The sequence below is a fragment of the Schistocerca piceifrons genome, chromosome 9 (genome assembly GCF_021461385.2).
Source record: "Schistocerca piceifrons isolate TAMUIC-IGC-003096 chromosome 9, iqSchPice1.1, whole genome shotgun sequence".
Classification (NCBI taxonomy): domain Eukaryota; kingdom Metazoa; phylum Arthropoda; class Insecta; order Orthoptera; family Acrididae; genus Schistocerca; species Schistocerca piceifrons.
Window position 1 is genome coordinate 32,392,408 of NC_060146.1, and position 16,812 is coordinate 32,409,219.

Genomic DNA, 16,812 nt, shown 5'->3' on the forward strand with positions numbered 1-16,812 from the left:
CGTGAAGGTGATGTTCTCATGCATGCCATTTAGGTGGTCCATAAACTCCTCCAGTGACTGCCTGCCATGCTGCCAAATCACGAAAGTGTCGTCCACATAGCAGAAGAAGTGCCTGGGTTTACGGTGAGCAGTTTGTAGTGCCACCTCCTCAAAGTGTTCCATATAAAGATTCGTGACCCCTGGAGCAAGGGGAGATCCCGTGGCCACTCCATCCACTTGTTCATAATGCTCTCCATTGCACTTGAAGTAGATGGTCGCAAGTGCATATTCAAAGAGCTTCATTGTTTCAGGCTCGAAGTGCTGATTAAGGAGTGCCAAGGCGTCTTGTAGAGGTACTTTCGTGAACAAGGAGGTGACGTCGAAGCACACGAGTAGTCATCTCTCTGTATTCGGATGTCCTTCAGTATTCTTACGAAATCTGCGGAGTTTTTCACGTGTTGACTGCAGTGTCCCACCACTGGTTTTGATAGTGTCGCCAGGTATTTGGCCAGTCCATAACTGTGCAAGTTGATAGTGTCCAGAATCGGCCGTAGAGGCACCCCATCTATGTGAATCTTGGGCAATCCATACAGGTGCGGTGTCGTTTGCAGTCTGGGATACAGCCGTTTCTGCACTACCTCTGGTAGATCTGAGTCCTTCAGTAGCGCCACGGTTTTCCTGGTCATCATCATGTAGGGTCCTTGTCGAGTTTCCTGTAGGCTGGGCCTTGCAGCAGAGAGCAGATTTTCTGTTGGTAGTCGACTGTGCGAATCGGCACCATCGCATTTCCCTTGTCTGCTGGGAGGACCATGATGTCAGCATCATCCCTCAGTGCGCGGATAGCCTCTCGCTCCGGCGCAGTAATGTTGGCTTTCGGGAGTCGTGACTTGTCGATAATCCTGCAGATCTCCCTTCGGATCTGCTCAGCTTCCTCCTTGGGTAGGCCCCGGATTGTTTCCTCTACACTGCTGCTGATGTCCTGTTTCGGTATGGTCCTTGGTACAGGTGCAAAGTTTAACCCTTTCGTGAGGACAGAAGTTGTGGCTGCATCTAGCACCTTATCTGTAAAATTTACAATAGCTCTGGTGCTATTTGTCACCTTCTGGGTCGACTGAGCTCCAAAGAGTCTGTCGAATTTGTCGATCTGTTTTGAGGCAACATGCCATTTCTGCACCTCACTGTCGGCGTGAGAGCTGCAGTCAACCCACTCCCAAGTGTGTGCCGGTAATACTTCTGCCATTTTCAGGTGACATGCGATCAGGATGTGTTCATTCTTTTCCAGTTCTTGCTGTGTGAAGTGAATGCGTTGCCTGACAATGGCCATTCCTGCTCGCCGTAAAATACGTTCGGTTTTCTTCGTTTTCACAGGATGTCTTAATTCCGCAAATCGTGGCAAGATGTTCTCGTCTCGGCAACGTTGGAGGAAAGCCATGGAGCTGAGCAATTTGGCTTTCTTGTTGCGTTCTTTCTGCAGCAGCTTGAAGCTGCAGAGCATCTCCTCCCCGTAGAGGTGTCATAAATGTGAATGTATTCTTTCATGGCGTGTACAGCTGGCGAAGAGCTCTCGGGCTTCCAGCCGGGTGGCGGTGTCTTCAAACTGCGACGTTTCGATGAGTGACATACTCGTCATCTTCTGGCGAAGTGCCGAGAGACACCAGGAATGCCCGACTTGGACAGATAGAGAAATCTGCTATAGCTCAACATAGCATCAAAGAAAACCACACCTTTGATTTCTAGAACACCAGCGTGCTGTGCCGAGCCGGGAGCTATTGGGACAGCGTCATTAAAGAATCAATAGAAATACGGGTCCACGAGAATCTTGTGAACAGGGATGAAGGTTATCAACTGAGCGCGGCCTGGAATCCGGTATTAGCCGCAATACGCCAGGAACGCACCAAGAACCGTCCAGCTCATGAGACACGACCAGAATGCTCTGACGGAGACACGAACGGCGCACCCGCTTCCCCCTCCACCCTGCCCGCAGGCTCCTCTGGATCCAGCCTCCCGCAGCCAGGTGGTGGGGGGCACGCCGCAGGTATAAAGAGACCGGCATCCGCAAAGACTCGGCACTTCGCCAGAAGATGACGAGAATGTCACTCATCGAAACATTGCAGTTTGAAGACACTGCCACCTGGCTGGAAGCCCGAGAACTCTTCGTCAGCTGTATACGCTGGGAAAGCATACATTCACATTTACAGGTTACTCATGTTTTTAAGATTCTTGTTCAGGCTGGTCAGTACTGTTGTGGAAAGTCAGTATGGAGGCAGAAGAGTGCACTAGTGGTGCTTTTGTTCAAACAAGTTGCAAGTACATTTAAACACTCAGGTTGGCTGTACAGATTCCAGTCTGCTTTACTGAGCATCCACTTTGACGGCTGTTTTTGAACACTGTTTGATGTGATGTGCTAGGTGCATACGGATTGGGAAATGGTTGACTGACTGTAAGTCCTGGAACACTTTCCAGTGAACAGTGCCAGTGAGGGTTGAAGAGCATGCTAAAAGATCATCGAGGGAGAACAACCTTGTAACAGTGTTTAAGTGCATGCTGTACTTCAGAAGACATAATTCTTTTTGTATAGGCATCTCTACAGCACTATCCTGGGAACATGAGGGAACAGAGTAAATAGTACATTCCATGAATTTAAGTCTCCACAAAGGAGAAATGGTTCAAAGAGCTGTGTAATGAAACTTCAAGAAGCTAGTGGTTCAGATCTCTAGGAGCCAATATAACAAGCACATTTGCAATTTCACAGAAACTGCTTGCGAGTGACGTCTAAGGGAAGAGGCGAGACGTAATGTACGTCATTAACAAATATGCACCTCTCCCTATCTAATAGTCTTTCTGTTGACTCTATAACCCTTCAGCACAGGGCTACTGGTCTCTTTGATTGAACTGGATTGGTGGAGTTAAAGGGAACAAGCTACGAGGTCATCTGTCTCTCTATCTTTTATCCATCAAGCTGTGAAGAGTCCTCAGAGAGGAAGGACACTGAAGACAAATCCTTACGAACCCGACTATAATAGAAAATCAATGTAACCAAGATACAGAAGCAAACAGAAATGAGATAGGGACAAGAGTGTGAAGGTGGGAGAGTTTCTCCATGCAGAAAGCAGCTGCAGGCCCCGGCACATGTTATGTGATGGGAGACACAACCTCTGCATCTGATGCATGTTTCCTCACCTTCCATTACCACAAGAAAACTAACATTGTGGGTAAGTTGATAAAACCTCAGTAAAGAGAATGATGATGATGAGACACTAAACCATCTACAGGTGTAAACAAATAAGAATTAAGAATGTGTGAATGGCAATAGCCAGGCCAGACCACCAAGCAACGACAGCCTTAGGCTCGCCGGATTGGAACAGGTGACAGAGCAAATCCCCCCCCCCCCCCCCCAGTCCCTCAAGTGGCTGACAATACAGATGTCCCCTACCTCACAGAGAGGAGTAGAAACCACCTTCATGGGTAAAACCAGATCAGCTGCTTTGGCATCGTTCAGTAGCACCAGAGGCAGTTTAAGGTTTTGCCATAAGGTGGCTAAGTTGGGGCAGTCCAGTAGGATGTGGGCTACCATCTGACGGGCACCACACCAGCAGTGGGGTGGATTCTCTTGTCTAAGGATGTGGCCATGGGTCAGCCAAATACAGCCACAGTGAAGTTGACAGCAAATGGTAATTCCCTACGAGAAGCATGAAGGGAAGGCTGCCACACAGTTTTGGTCCCTTTATTGCTCACAATTTGTTCGGATGAACGAGAGTACACCAGTCTGTGTTCCAAGCATCCAACAACCGATGGTGTAGAATTGACCGGAGGTCCGGTACTGGTACCCACACCTGTTAGCCAACTTGGGTAATCGGTCTGCATTTTCTTACCCTGGGATTCCAGTCTGATGTGGGGTCCAGACAAAGACAACCCCCCCCCCCCCCCCCTCCCCAGCTTGATTGTGATTGAGGTCAGGCAGTAGACCCCAGATAGTCAGAAGCAATGGGTCTAGAGGACGGCACTGGTCAAAGGAAAACCATGGTATAGTCGATGCGGAGACGACACAGGGTGGTAGACTCCTTTCGGGAGATGCGGAAGGAAGAACGCCATGGGACAGGTGTGACCCTAATTGCAAGAAGTTTATTAGATGGGGAGGTAGCCTCCCAAGAGTTGTTCCATGATTGTGTGAAGTGGGCTTTGATATGTAGCCGTAAATCAGACACAGGAGTGGTTACAGAGAAGGGGTGGAGGGGGAGGGGAGGGGGGTAAGTGACTGCTCCCCCAGCCAAACGATCAGCAAGCTCATTACCTGGGATACCCACACGGCCAGGGACCCAAAGGAAGTCATCGGAACAAGCAGCATGGTGAAGATCAGCGAGACGGTCATGGATGACCGAGACCAAGGGATGGTGGGAAAAACACCGGTCCACTCACTGAGTCCGTACATAACGAAATGTGGTTGAGTTGGGATTGTTCAATAAAGGAGGGCCTGGGATATTGCCATCAATTTGGCAGTAAACACCCCACATGCAGTTGGCAGCAGATGATTTTCCATGCCAACAGGACATTAAGGCATATCCCACACGATCAGCAGATTTAGAGCCATCAGTGTAAAAAACAACAGCACCCAGAAACTCCCATAAAATTCAGCAGAAAAACAATGGAACACCATCAGGGGAACGGAATCTTTTGGACCTCGGTGGAGACTCATCTGAATCCATGGCCGAGGAACTAACCAAGGGGGGTACTGGGGAGGGAACGTGGGAGATGGGACAAAGAAGGAAGCTGAAAATCACGACGAAGAGAAGCAGCGCGGAGCCCAAACGGTAAACTCGCCCGAGGGCGGGAATCAAGTGGGCGACGTCCTCGGTCTGGGAACAGGAGAGAATAGGCAGCAGGATGGGTGGGAGGGGAACAGACAGCGATTGCATACAAAACCAGAAGCTATCAATAGGGATAGTAGGGAAGGCACCGGTGGCCAAATGGATACCACGATGGTGGACCAGACCCAGGAGGCACCATGTGGAAGGAGCAGCTGAACCATAAACTTGACAACCGTAGTCCAAGCAAGACATCACTAAAGCCTGATAAAGGCAGAAAAGAGTGGAACGATCTGCACCCCAAAAGGTGTGGGCAAGGAAGTGAAGGACATTGAGTTTACGGAAACATCCCATCTTCAGAAGTATGATATACGGCAGCCAAGTGTGCTTGTTGTCGAAAAGTAGACTAAGGGAAAGGAACTGTGGGACCACAGGTAATCGTGCATCAAGGTAGAGCTCCGAATCGGGGTGGACCGTAGTACGGTGACAGAAGTGGACCACCCGCAGTTTTGAAGGAGAGAATTGAAACCCGTGTGAGAGGGTCCATGCAGAGGCACGTCATATAGTACTCTGGAGTTGCCACTCTGCAGAGGCCATCAAAGAGGAACTAACCCAAATATAGAAATCATCCACATACAGAGCATGGGTGATCAAAGGACCGATGAATGCCACAAGTACATCTATAGCAATGAGGAAAAGAAGTACACTCAATATGGAACTCTGTGGGATGCCATTCTCCAGGGTCCATGGAGAACTAAAAACAGTACCAACGCGAACCCTGAATGACCGATGGAACAGGAACTGGCGGACAAAAATCAGGGGTGGGCCCTGAAGACCTCACTCATGTAATGTAAGTAAGATGTGATGGTGCCAAGTTGTGTCATAGGCCTTGCGAAGGTCGAAAAATACTGAAACCAAATGGCAGTGCTGGGAAAAAGCCTGCCGAACTGCAGATTCCAATCAAAGTAAATGATTGATTGGAGACCATCCCTCTCTGAAGCCACATTGGTAAGGAGACAATAGATCCCGAGATTCAAGGACTCAATTGAGCAGACGGGCTACCATCCCTTCAAGTAACATGCAAACAACGTTTGTCAGACTAATTGGATGATAGCTTTCAACAAAAAGGGGGTTCTTACCATGCTTAAGGTCAGGAACCACGATGCTATCCGTCCGCTGAGAAGGGAAGTCACCCTGGAGCCAAATACAGTTAAGCACCCGGAGAAGATGTCGTTGTTGTGGAGCACTGAGATGTTGAAGCAATTGGTTATGAATGTAGTCTGGGCCAGAGGCCGTATCATGAGAAGAAGAAAGGGTGGAAGAAAGTTCCCATTCAGTAAAAGGTTCGTTGTAAACTTCTGACTGACAAGAGGTGAAACTTAAGGCGGAAGTTTCAGCCCGCTGTTTCTGGTGAAGGAAAGCAGCCGGATAGGAAGCTGCTGCTGATGCTGTTGCAAAATGGGTCGCAAGATGTTCCGCGAGAATCAACGGGTCCGTGCAAAGGCCATCTGGGAGGGCGCAACCTAGAAGAGAGCAAAGTGCAGCCCATACCCGTGAAATACGGACAGTAGAACCGAGAGAAGAAACAGAGTATTCCCTACACGCCCATTTGCTCTGTTTGATGAAGTAATGGGCTTTGGTGCAAAGGCGTTTAAAGGTAATAAGATTGGCAGCAGATGGGTGCCTCTTAAGGTGTTGCAAAGCTCGACTGCGATCACAGGTGGCAATGGCAATGGCCATGCTCCACCACGGGACTTACCGGCGGTAAAATGGTACAGATGAGTGTGGGATGGCAAGGCTGGCTGTGCAAACAATTACATCAGACATGTCACATAGGATGTCATGAACACAACCTGACAAAGAGGGAAAAAAAGACCTGTACAGTATATAGAGGCCAATCGGTGCATTGGAAAGACCAACAAGGTAACCTGTCCATTGGGGACAGCGGGGGAGCGAGATAATCAACGTGAAATGGTCACTATCGCAAAGGTCGTCTTGTGGCGACCAGTGTAATGAAGGGATGAGGGAGGGAGAAGGAAGAGAAAGATCAATGGCACAAAAGGTACCATGACCGGCATTGAAATGGGTAGGGGAGCTATCATTAAGAGGGCAGCACAAGACGTGGTCTGCAAGAAACTGGTCTATGGGAAGACCCCGACTAGATGGAAATACAATGCCCCACAAGGGATGATGAGCATTAAAATCCCCAAGGAGGAGGAAGGGAGGAGGAAGCTGCTGAAGAAGGGCAGTTAAGGCAGCAGGTGTAAGAGTCCTGTCAGGAGGGAGATAAAGATTGCAAACCGTGACCTCAGAGTCCAGGTGGACCCTAACAGCAACTGCTTTGAATGTAGTTTGAAGAGAAATCCATGTGCTAGCAACGTCTGTAAGGACCAACATACAAACCCCACCAGAGGCCTGCAGGCTGCCGACGCTATTTCGACAGAAAGCACGGAAACCACGGAGGATTGGTGAATGATCAATGAGAAAAATGAGATTCATTTAGAACCACACAAGCTGCAGAGTAAAACGAAATAAGGGATTTCAACTCCGGAAGGTGATGGTAATAAGCATTACAATTCCATTGGATAACCACAGAACGATGATTCAAATGTGGGGTGAACATGCTAAAGCCAGTCATGCCACCAGGTCAACATGCGCCACCGACAAGGAGGGGGCGACATCATTGAACAGCTGGTCAGAGTCAGATTGCGAATGTGGGGACGGAACCTCTGGTGACACCAGAGGCTCCTTGTCCCAGGACTTATGTTTCTTCTTCTTTTCTGTTTAAGATCAAGAAGGGCTGCGCTTCAAAAAGGAGCCAGCTGCAGCAAGATCTGGAACAGAAAGAGAGCGGGTGACCTGGCACCCACAGACCGTGGTTCTCGTGGTCATTGTGTGGCAGCAGACCTTTGGCCTGGAAGATGCCGGGAAGGGGGGTGAAGATGTAACTAAAGCATAGCTAGACGTGATTGACACAGGATGAAGACGTGCATACTTCTTACGAGCCTCAGTGTAGGTTTTACGGTCAAGGGACTTATACTCCTATATCTTCTTTTCCTTCTTATAAGCCGGGCAATCTGGTAAAAGTGGAGAATGATTGCCATGACAATTAACACACACAGGAACTCCCATCATGGAGTGGACATCCACAGTCACCACAGAGAGGGGTCTGCGAACAGTGGGAAGATGTGTCCGAAACATAAGCACTTAAAACATTGCATAGGTGGTGGGATGTACGGCTTTACGTCACATTGATAAACCACATTCTTGACATTCTCAGGGAGGGTATCCCCTTCAAAGGCCAGGATAAAGGCACCAGTATCAATGTGATTGTCCTTCGGGCCCTTCAGAACATGCTGAACAAAATGAACACCCGGCCGTCTTAGATTACCCCTAAGTTCCTCATCAATTTGAAGGATGAGATCTCTGTGAAAAATTACACCTTGAACCATATCAAAGACTGGTGGGGGGTGGGGGGGGAGGGGTTATGAACATAGGAATTATGCCAAGATGGCCACAAGAACGAAGGGCCGCAAACTGGGCAGCTGAAGCAGTTTTTATCAACAACGAACCCAATCGCATCTAACCACACAAGCTGCACTTTACCAAACTTGTATTCAATGTGTTCTACAAAAAATAAAGGTTCAGTATTGGTGATAGTATCACCATCAGTACTGCTGCAAACCGGATAGCGGGGGAAAGGTTTCGCCCCTAGCCGACGAGCCTGACCCTCCTCCCAAGGGGTTGCCCTGGAAGGGAAGGCCGGACGGGCAGAAGAAATAGCAATAAAAGAATAATTTCCATTCGAAGATACGGCCATAGAAGAACGACCAGGGTTCTGGACCCATATGCGTTTCACTTGCATAGCATCTACCCAGATACCACCCACTTTGATTAGGGGCTCTCCCCACGGGTGCCAACCACCCACACCAAGGGCCGTCTGGCACAGCGGGGAGTTCTGATGCTCCAAGATGACAAACAACCACTCCTAGGCTGACATGAGGAGGTCACAGCTCAGGTATCAGAAGAGTGATCCTTGTGTTTTCAGGGGGTTCAATCAAAAGGGTACACAGCAACTCCACCACGCAGGCTGGCTACCGTGCTGGCTATGTACCATAGCATCAAAAAACGACGTGAAGGAAAAATATGGAAGGAACCAGTAGGGCACACGCCAGAGACACTAGGTAAGGTGCTCTACCCCAAATGGCTCACACTACAGAATAGAAATTTAGTAATGGAGGGGGACCAGAGAATGCCGAAAGGGTGAGGTAATTACGCAACAAAGCCAAATCGCAAAGCCAACATAACAAGGAAGATAGTGGGGCCAACATACACGAGGACACCAAGAGAGGGAGAAGAGAGGGTGGAGGGGAAGGAGCAAGGACAGGAAAGGAGGGGAAGGGGAAGGAAATGCAGCCCAGGAAAGAAGGAAGGCAGCAATAGCTCGGGGCCCCGTGCTCACCACGCACATACTCATGAAAGGACCGTGAGCCCACTGGGGGGCGGGGGCGGGGGGGGTGAAGAGTATGGCCGGCATGTTGAAGAAGATGGGGAATCCGTGTAAAATGGGCATTGAAGACCAATCTCAGGAAGTGATAAGACTCCAGCACATTGAGCAATTCATCACTGAGTTAGAATTCAGGTAGTGGATGGACAATATGACATTGACAGAAGTGCACAACCCTTGTCTTGGTAGTTGAAAACTGGAAGTCAAGGGTGAGGGCCCAGGACTGTGCCTTTTGCATGGCCTCCTGCAGTCGGTGTTTAACAACACCCACCAATAAAGAACAGTAGTAAACACAGGGTTATACTCTAGACCCCACAGCTGCAGTTAGGCCATTGATAGCCATTAGAAAAAGGGACACACTCAACACACAGCCCTGCTGGTCCCCATCCCCTCGTATGTGTGTGTGTGTGTGTGTGTGTGGGGGGGGGGGGGGGGCAGTGGAGGGGGGGGGGGACTGTGGGAGGCTTCACCATGAACCTGGAAAATACAGTGTGACAAAAAGTCCCAGACAACAACCAAGACAGGTCCTGGAGATCCCACTCGTACAGTACCGTGATTATGACATATGGTGTCATGAGCCTTTTGCAAGTCAAAGAAGATAGTGATAAAGTGTTGACGCTGGGCAAAAGCTGACCAGATAGCACACTCCACAAAGACCAACCTATCAACAGGAGAAAGGCCTTGGCAAAAACTGCTCTGGGACAGAGCCAAAAACCCCTAGACCCAAGGTGCCAATACAGCCACAGACTCACAACAAGTTCAAGCAATTTGCAGAGATCATTAGTGAGACTAGTTGAGCAATAGCTGCCCATCTCAAGGGATTGTTTACCTGGTTTCAGAACTGGGATGATCACATTTTGTTGGCTTTGATATGGGAACTCATTCTCACTCCAAATATAGTTGAAAATGGCAAGGATGTGACATTCGCAGTCCACCGACAGGTGTTTGAGCATTCAGCTATGAATGCCCTGGAGCCGTTTCACGGTGACAGGTTATGGTACTGAGGAATTTCCATTCACTTGAAACAGCATGGTATGTCTCCAGATGACCTGTAATAAAAGATCAGTGAATTCACTCCACCCAAAGTGTCAGGAGATGAAATGCAGACTGATGATTCCTCGACACAGAGGCCTGAACATAAAGCAGAGCAAAATGTTCAGTGACAGCATCTGGTACAGAGTACACAACACCATTCAGGGAGACACCAGGCACACCAGTGGGGGACTGATGTCCATAGGGGCATCTAAAATTTGCCCAAAACTGTAAAGGAGCAGTACACAGGCCAATGGTACCAACACATTGTTCTTGTTTCTGGCTTTTTATTATTTGATGAACCCGGGCACGTAGCCATTTAAAGGCAATTAGATGCTCCATCGACATGTCACTTATGGCATTGGATAGCCCATCTACGGTTTCTAATGGCCACGGCAATTTCTGAAGATTAAAAAGGTACTGTCTTCCGACGGCGGGATCAAGAGGAATATGGGATTGTTAAGTCTGATGCCAGCAAAATGGCTGTGCTCTGACGGACTCATCAATACTTCCACGAGACACTGTGCTGAGGGCAACAGCAAAGGAAAAGCATTGTTGGAAACCAACTGAGGTGGACACCCAACCAAGAGACGCTGAGGGAGGGACACGATGATCAGAAAATGGCCGCTATCACACAGCTTATTATGGGCTCTCCCATGGGGGAACAGGAGAAGATTGAGACTGCAAAAGAAAAGATAAATGGCCGAATGAGATCCGTATGCTGCAATGAAATGGGTGGAGGTACCAATAGAACAACCACAGGCTCCAAAGCTTTATCAAGTGTCATACATTTGGCGTAGACAGAGTCTAGACTGTATGTACGAATCCTCCCAACACTGTGTCAATCAGCTCAATTCTTAAAATACCCAAACAGACGAGGCTAGGGGTTTCTAGTGCTGGGAACCAAGTTTCCTGGAGGGAAATGCAGATAACAGGGGAACACATATGTTGTAGCTCACTGAGGTGGTGGGAAAAAACTGCTACGGTTCTGCTGGAGAATCATGCTTTTGCTATCTTTTGAGGGTGTGAATGGACAAAGGAGGCAGGTCATGCCCCAGGGCCGCCTCCTGCTACCAACTGTGAGGTTACAGCATCAATACACATTGGTTTGGAAGCAGGTTTTGTAGGGGAGGACGCAGGGCCACAGGGGGTAGCAAGAGTCGAAGTATGCAGGGTCCGATGGTATGGGCATCACTGGAACCTCCTCTGTCGTGGAGGTCTTGTTTCTGTCCTGCTTGTTGGATGATTTTTATTTCTGGCCTAGTTTCAGAGACAGAGGAAGAACACAAAGCCCTATGACCAGCAACCTGTAGCTCCTTCAGCTGCTGGCTTGTGTCCAGTTGCAGATTACCAGAATCATGGGAGGTGGGCATCTCAAGGCACCCTTTCCTCACGATTGACGCTAAATGAAGCTGCTGCTCCACTAGCTGGGGATTGGGAATCGACACCCTAGTGGGCAACGAGTCAACATTCTGAAAGGGGGTGTGGAGGAAACACAAAAGAGTCTCCATCCACCAGGGAAGTAGGTGTAGCCGAGCGGCTCTGAGTGCCAGAAGCAGGAGGATTGAAGGGCGAGGGTACTATCACTAGAGAGGATGACATCATCATAGCCATAGCCAACGTCATTGTCATATGTACAGGTTGCAAATGACTATTTTCTTCTTCTCTCCTGATACACGAGTTGGTCAAGAAGTCTTGTATTCTTGGATTTTCTTTTTTCTATGGAAGATGGTGCAGTCCGGTGAACAAGGGGAATGGTGCTCCCTGCAATTAATACAGATGGAGAGGAGGGGCACAGGAAGCATTTGTCTGAATCTTATGTCACTATTCTCAGACAGGGCTAGCATTACAATGTGAAGACATGCTCAAATCTCTCATATTTGAAGCACCATGTGGGGTGGGGAACATACAGTTTCACACTGACCTTTTCAGGCAATGTATAGCCTTCAAAGACCAGTATCAAGCCTGTCATTCTTTGGTCCCCTCTGGACACAAGGGACAAAATGCACATCTTGGCACTCCAGATTGGCATGCAATTCGTCATCGGTCTGTAAAAGGACCACAGTGGAAGATGATACCTTGTGCCATATGTAGACTGTTACAGGAGGGGCAGGGTTAATAGTTAAAGGAATGTCATTTAGCTTGTCACAGGTGAGCAGCACCTGCAACTGAGCAGGGGATACCATTTTAATTAGAACTGAACCACTTTTCAGTTTCAAAATACCCGTTATTTCCCCCAAAGCTGTTTTCAAGGTGTTCAACAAAAAATAGTGGCACTGTGGCCAAAAAGGAATCCCCATTGGTCCAGATAAAAATAAATATTGTGGGAAATATTCCTCCCCTTGTCTCTTAGCCCTAAATGTCTCCCATGGTGTAGCCAGAGAAAGAAATATTGTAGCAATTCTTTCCCTCAGAAGACACTGCTGGGGCCATATGGCCATCAAAGGAAGAAAGTTTGAGTCGCTTCACATGCATGTTATCCACCTTGGTGCCACCCACTCTGAACGTGGGCTCTCCCCGAGGGTATCAACCGACCACAGCCACAGTTACCAGGCCTGATAACCACTGCCCCTCCTGAGACCCCGCCTCGACAGCAGATACTCCTTGGCATATGCTGGGAGTTCCCAGCACAGGTACCAATAGTGCGATCTCTGCATTGTTAGGAGACTACGACCATGCATGTACTTGATATCCCCCACCGTGTTGGGTTTTGGGCATATTACTTTTGCCAGAAAGGAAAAGTGCAAAGATATAAGTGCACAAAAGGTGAAATGTACACCACATTAGATGATCTTCCCTGCATGATCTGCACTTCTGAAAAATTTGGAAGAGGAACAGTAGGTCAAACCCAACAAAGGGGACCATATAGTGCAAGATGGAAACTTTTACAAACTGCTGGAAGAAAAAGAAATGAGTGTCCAAAATTGTGAACCACAATTAAGCATGGTTGGCACCAAGAAAACAGTCCAATGGAAAGGCAGTGGGGAAACATGAATAGTATAAGGGTGCACCTGTATCATGGAAAAGGAAGTAATGCAGCGAGGGCTGGGCTCGAGTGTTGACCAAGCATGTACTGACATAAGAGATGTGAGCCCCTTGGTGGTTACTCTCTTTGAAGTGGGTTTCCTGCAGATACAGACATTTTCATATGCCCTGAATCCATTTACATTTCACCATAGGCTGGAAGCTATTTCATCAGCCAAGTTTGTGAATGTCTCCCCTTTCCTTTTGCTTTTGTTTCAATATTTTGTAATAGCCTGGGGGGGGGGGGGGGGGGGACATATAGAGCTTCCTTCAGACAGATGTCCAACAATTTTGTACCTTCCAGGCGGCATCATCATCAAGCATTTGCAACAAAATGAGCACTGAGTGGTCTTATAGCTTGGCACACATCTTAATGTTTTACATTTTTCTCAGCCACTCTTGTAATGGATACTGTTGTGATCTTTATACATTTGGCTGACCTCTTTGGTGACTCCCTGGGTTGGCTGTTTTATTTTATGCATACTTTGCTGTTGATCTTACACTGTTTGTCTTGCACATGTTTAGATTAAATTAATTATTCATTCCATAAACTCACAAAAGAGGGGATCCTCCTCGGTGAGGAACATGTCAGAGTGTGTGTGTGTGTGTGTGTGTGTGTGTGTGTGTGTGTGTGTGTGTGTGTGTGTGTGTGTGTGTGTGTGTGTATCCCAGCACGCATAACTATTCATGCTGACATTATATCTCTGAGTGAATGGAACTTCAACTTTTGCCATTTTTCTCTGCCACTGAAACAATGACTAGTGTAAAATCTGCACACTGCATTGCTTTGAAGAAATTCCCTATTTCAGTAAAAGCCGTCTATGTTTCACCCATAATTTCTTGCACCTTGCCACACAGGACATTCCCAGCTCAAAGCAGCATTTCTTTTACTTGCTAAACACACATTTGGGTTGAAAGTTGACTGTTACTATTCACACATTTTGTTTTACTCTTAATCTATCCACTTGTGCTTTCTTTTCTGTTTGCAAAGACGCAATCATGTACAGCAGTTACATTCCTGCTCATCCAGAAAAAAGTACCCACTGTGTCACAAGTAAATTCACGTAGACTAATCTTCCTTGTACATTTTTTCTTAATAAAAGATGAGCCTGTCTAACAAAATTGATGACAACCCTTTCATTTTGATGGTGAATTAGAAATGGCTCCAAACTCCAGTCTAGGTGTCCATCAAACCACAATACTGTGTGTGTATTCAGGTACATTTTACCTATGTCTGAACACCACCATGTACTACAGCACAACGGCAGCATCATACATACACCGATAGGAAAAAATTCACAGCATCAAAAAAATAATTAACATAAACTAAAGAAATTTTGGGAATACATTTAACTAGGTAACTATGTAAGTGATTAGCACTGTAAGATCAAAGGCCAATGTAAGTGTGAGATAAGCCATTGCAAATGTTAAAAGCTAGTACATTAATAATCAGTGAAACTGCCAGAATGTTGAATACCAGCAGGCAAATGGGCATGCATTGTATTGTACAAGTGCTGGATGTCAGCTTGGGAAATGGGGTTCCATGCCTGTTCCACTTGCTCAGTCAACATAGAGATGGTTAAACCTGTTTGTGGATGACTGTATAGTAGTTGTCCAATGATGACCCATATGTGGAGACAGACCTGGTAATGGAGCAGGCTAAGGCAACACATTGACACACTGTAAAGCATGTTGTGTTACAACAGCAGCATGTGACGAGTATTATCCTGCTAGAAAACACCCCAGACTGACACAAATTTGCAGTCAGGGTGTGTGGGATAACAACAAAAGTACTCTTACTGTCATACTGGAGTCCTGGAATACACGCTACAGGACATCTGGCTCTGGGCTGTCCTTGAAGTAACTGATTTGTACTAATTCGTCCCAACTGCTGCTCAAATTGTTGCCGTAGATGCAGTACAAAGCGCCAGAGCCACACGCCGAACAATGATCTTTCCTCTCTGAAGTGCTATGTGGCTGTCCAGAGCCCAGTCTTCTTCCTGTCCTACATTTCTGTGACCACTGCTGCCACCAGTCATGTACAGTAGTTACATTCCTGCAAAGTCTTCTTGCAATATCGCAGAAGGAACATACAGCTTCTCATAGCTCTATTACACAATGTCGTTCAAACTCACTGAGGTGTTGATAATGGCATCTTTGTCACCTTAAAAGACATTCTTGACTAATCTCAATTCACCAGATCCAATCTCAAAGATAACTAATGCTCAAGATTGTTACAGCAAGTATTTAAAGAAAACTTTATCTGAACCCTCATAGCGGCGCTACTAATGCCCCTCTTATGCAATTGGTATGAAATTTGGAGACACATCATCTTTCAGATGTAGAAACATACCTACCAACTTTCGTTGATGTCACACAGCTCCCTCTAGGTGTTATGATTTTTTTTTTTTAATCAGTGTATTTCCCATGAGGTGAAGTACTTAATTAAATTTGAACATGACACTTCAAGCCACCACCATTGAGACAGTGGTCAGATTATGCACTTTAAAGTGTTAGTGACAATATAGTGTTATGAAACTGTCCAGTAATGTGCTATTACTCTGTACTATTTACCCTCTGAAATATCAGATATCACATGGCCACAGACCACCATTGTCAAATTACATTTCTTTTCCTCACAAAGATTTATTCTTATGTAAGAAGTTGAAACATCAGGACAAATTCTTAACAGTCCTGTTAAGTGAGAGTTTGTTCAATAAATGATTGAAGTGAGCTAATCACTCAGACACTATGTGAAGATAGCATGTATTTTACATGCAGTTGATGTCAATTTTTTAAACTCACTTTATCTGCAGCATCAGCTCGTCTCGGATCTGCCAAGATTATGTAGTAATCCACATGCACGGCTAAGTTACTCAGTAGCCGTTTCACTCTCTCTGAAACATGGACATAGAGTTTATATCGCTCCTCGTGAGCTTTGTGGTATTCGAGCAGTGCTTCCTTCATACTCTTGGCAAGGTCAGCTGTAGAAATTATCTGTAAAAAGATAAAAATAAAATAAAATGAGTTTACATCATCACTTTCTGGCTCTTTCAAAAATTTTCTTCACTTATAAAATAATACCCGGTAATAACAATATCTTGTAAATAATAATGTTAAAGGCAAACAAAGGAACAGCCAGAAAACTAGACCTAGCCTACAAGCTAACACAGAACAAGTACAACAAATGGGAGTTATCATACAAGGACAAAACCGGACACTATAGCTCTGCAGGGGAAACTGAAAGATTACACACTTCGGAGTGTCTTATTTTAAATAAAACTGGAGATTCAAGAACTCGAAAATAAAGGAAGATTCTGTGGAAAAGTCTTGGACCACAGAAGATTAATGTTGGGACTTGGAAGAAGAGGAAAAATGAAGAACTCTACAAGTACACTGAAAAGATCACAGACACAGTGAGGAAGAAAAGGCTGAAGTTCTCCAGACACCTACTAAGGAGAGCTAATC

General features: G+C 46.7%; 1 protein-coding gene across 3 annotated transcripts in view; it reads right to left on the reverse strand.

Moving 5' to 3' along the window:
• LOC124716893 overlaps nt 1-16,812 on the reverse strand; it is a 155,013-nt gene that overhangs the window by 81,749 nt on the left and 56,452 nt on the right. For all 3 annotated transcript variants that reach the window (XR_007005661.1, XM_047243448.1, XM_047243449.1), the window contains exon 2: nt 16,150-16,341. Coding sequence is in view for 2 of the 3 variants with exons in the window: in XM_047243448.1 (XP_047099404.1) it covers nt 16,150-16,341 (192 nt within the window). In the remaining variant the exon portion in view is untranslated. The remainder of the gene's footprint in view (nt 1-16,149; nt 16,342-16,812) is intronic.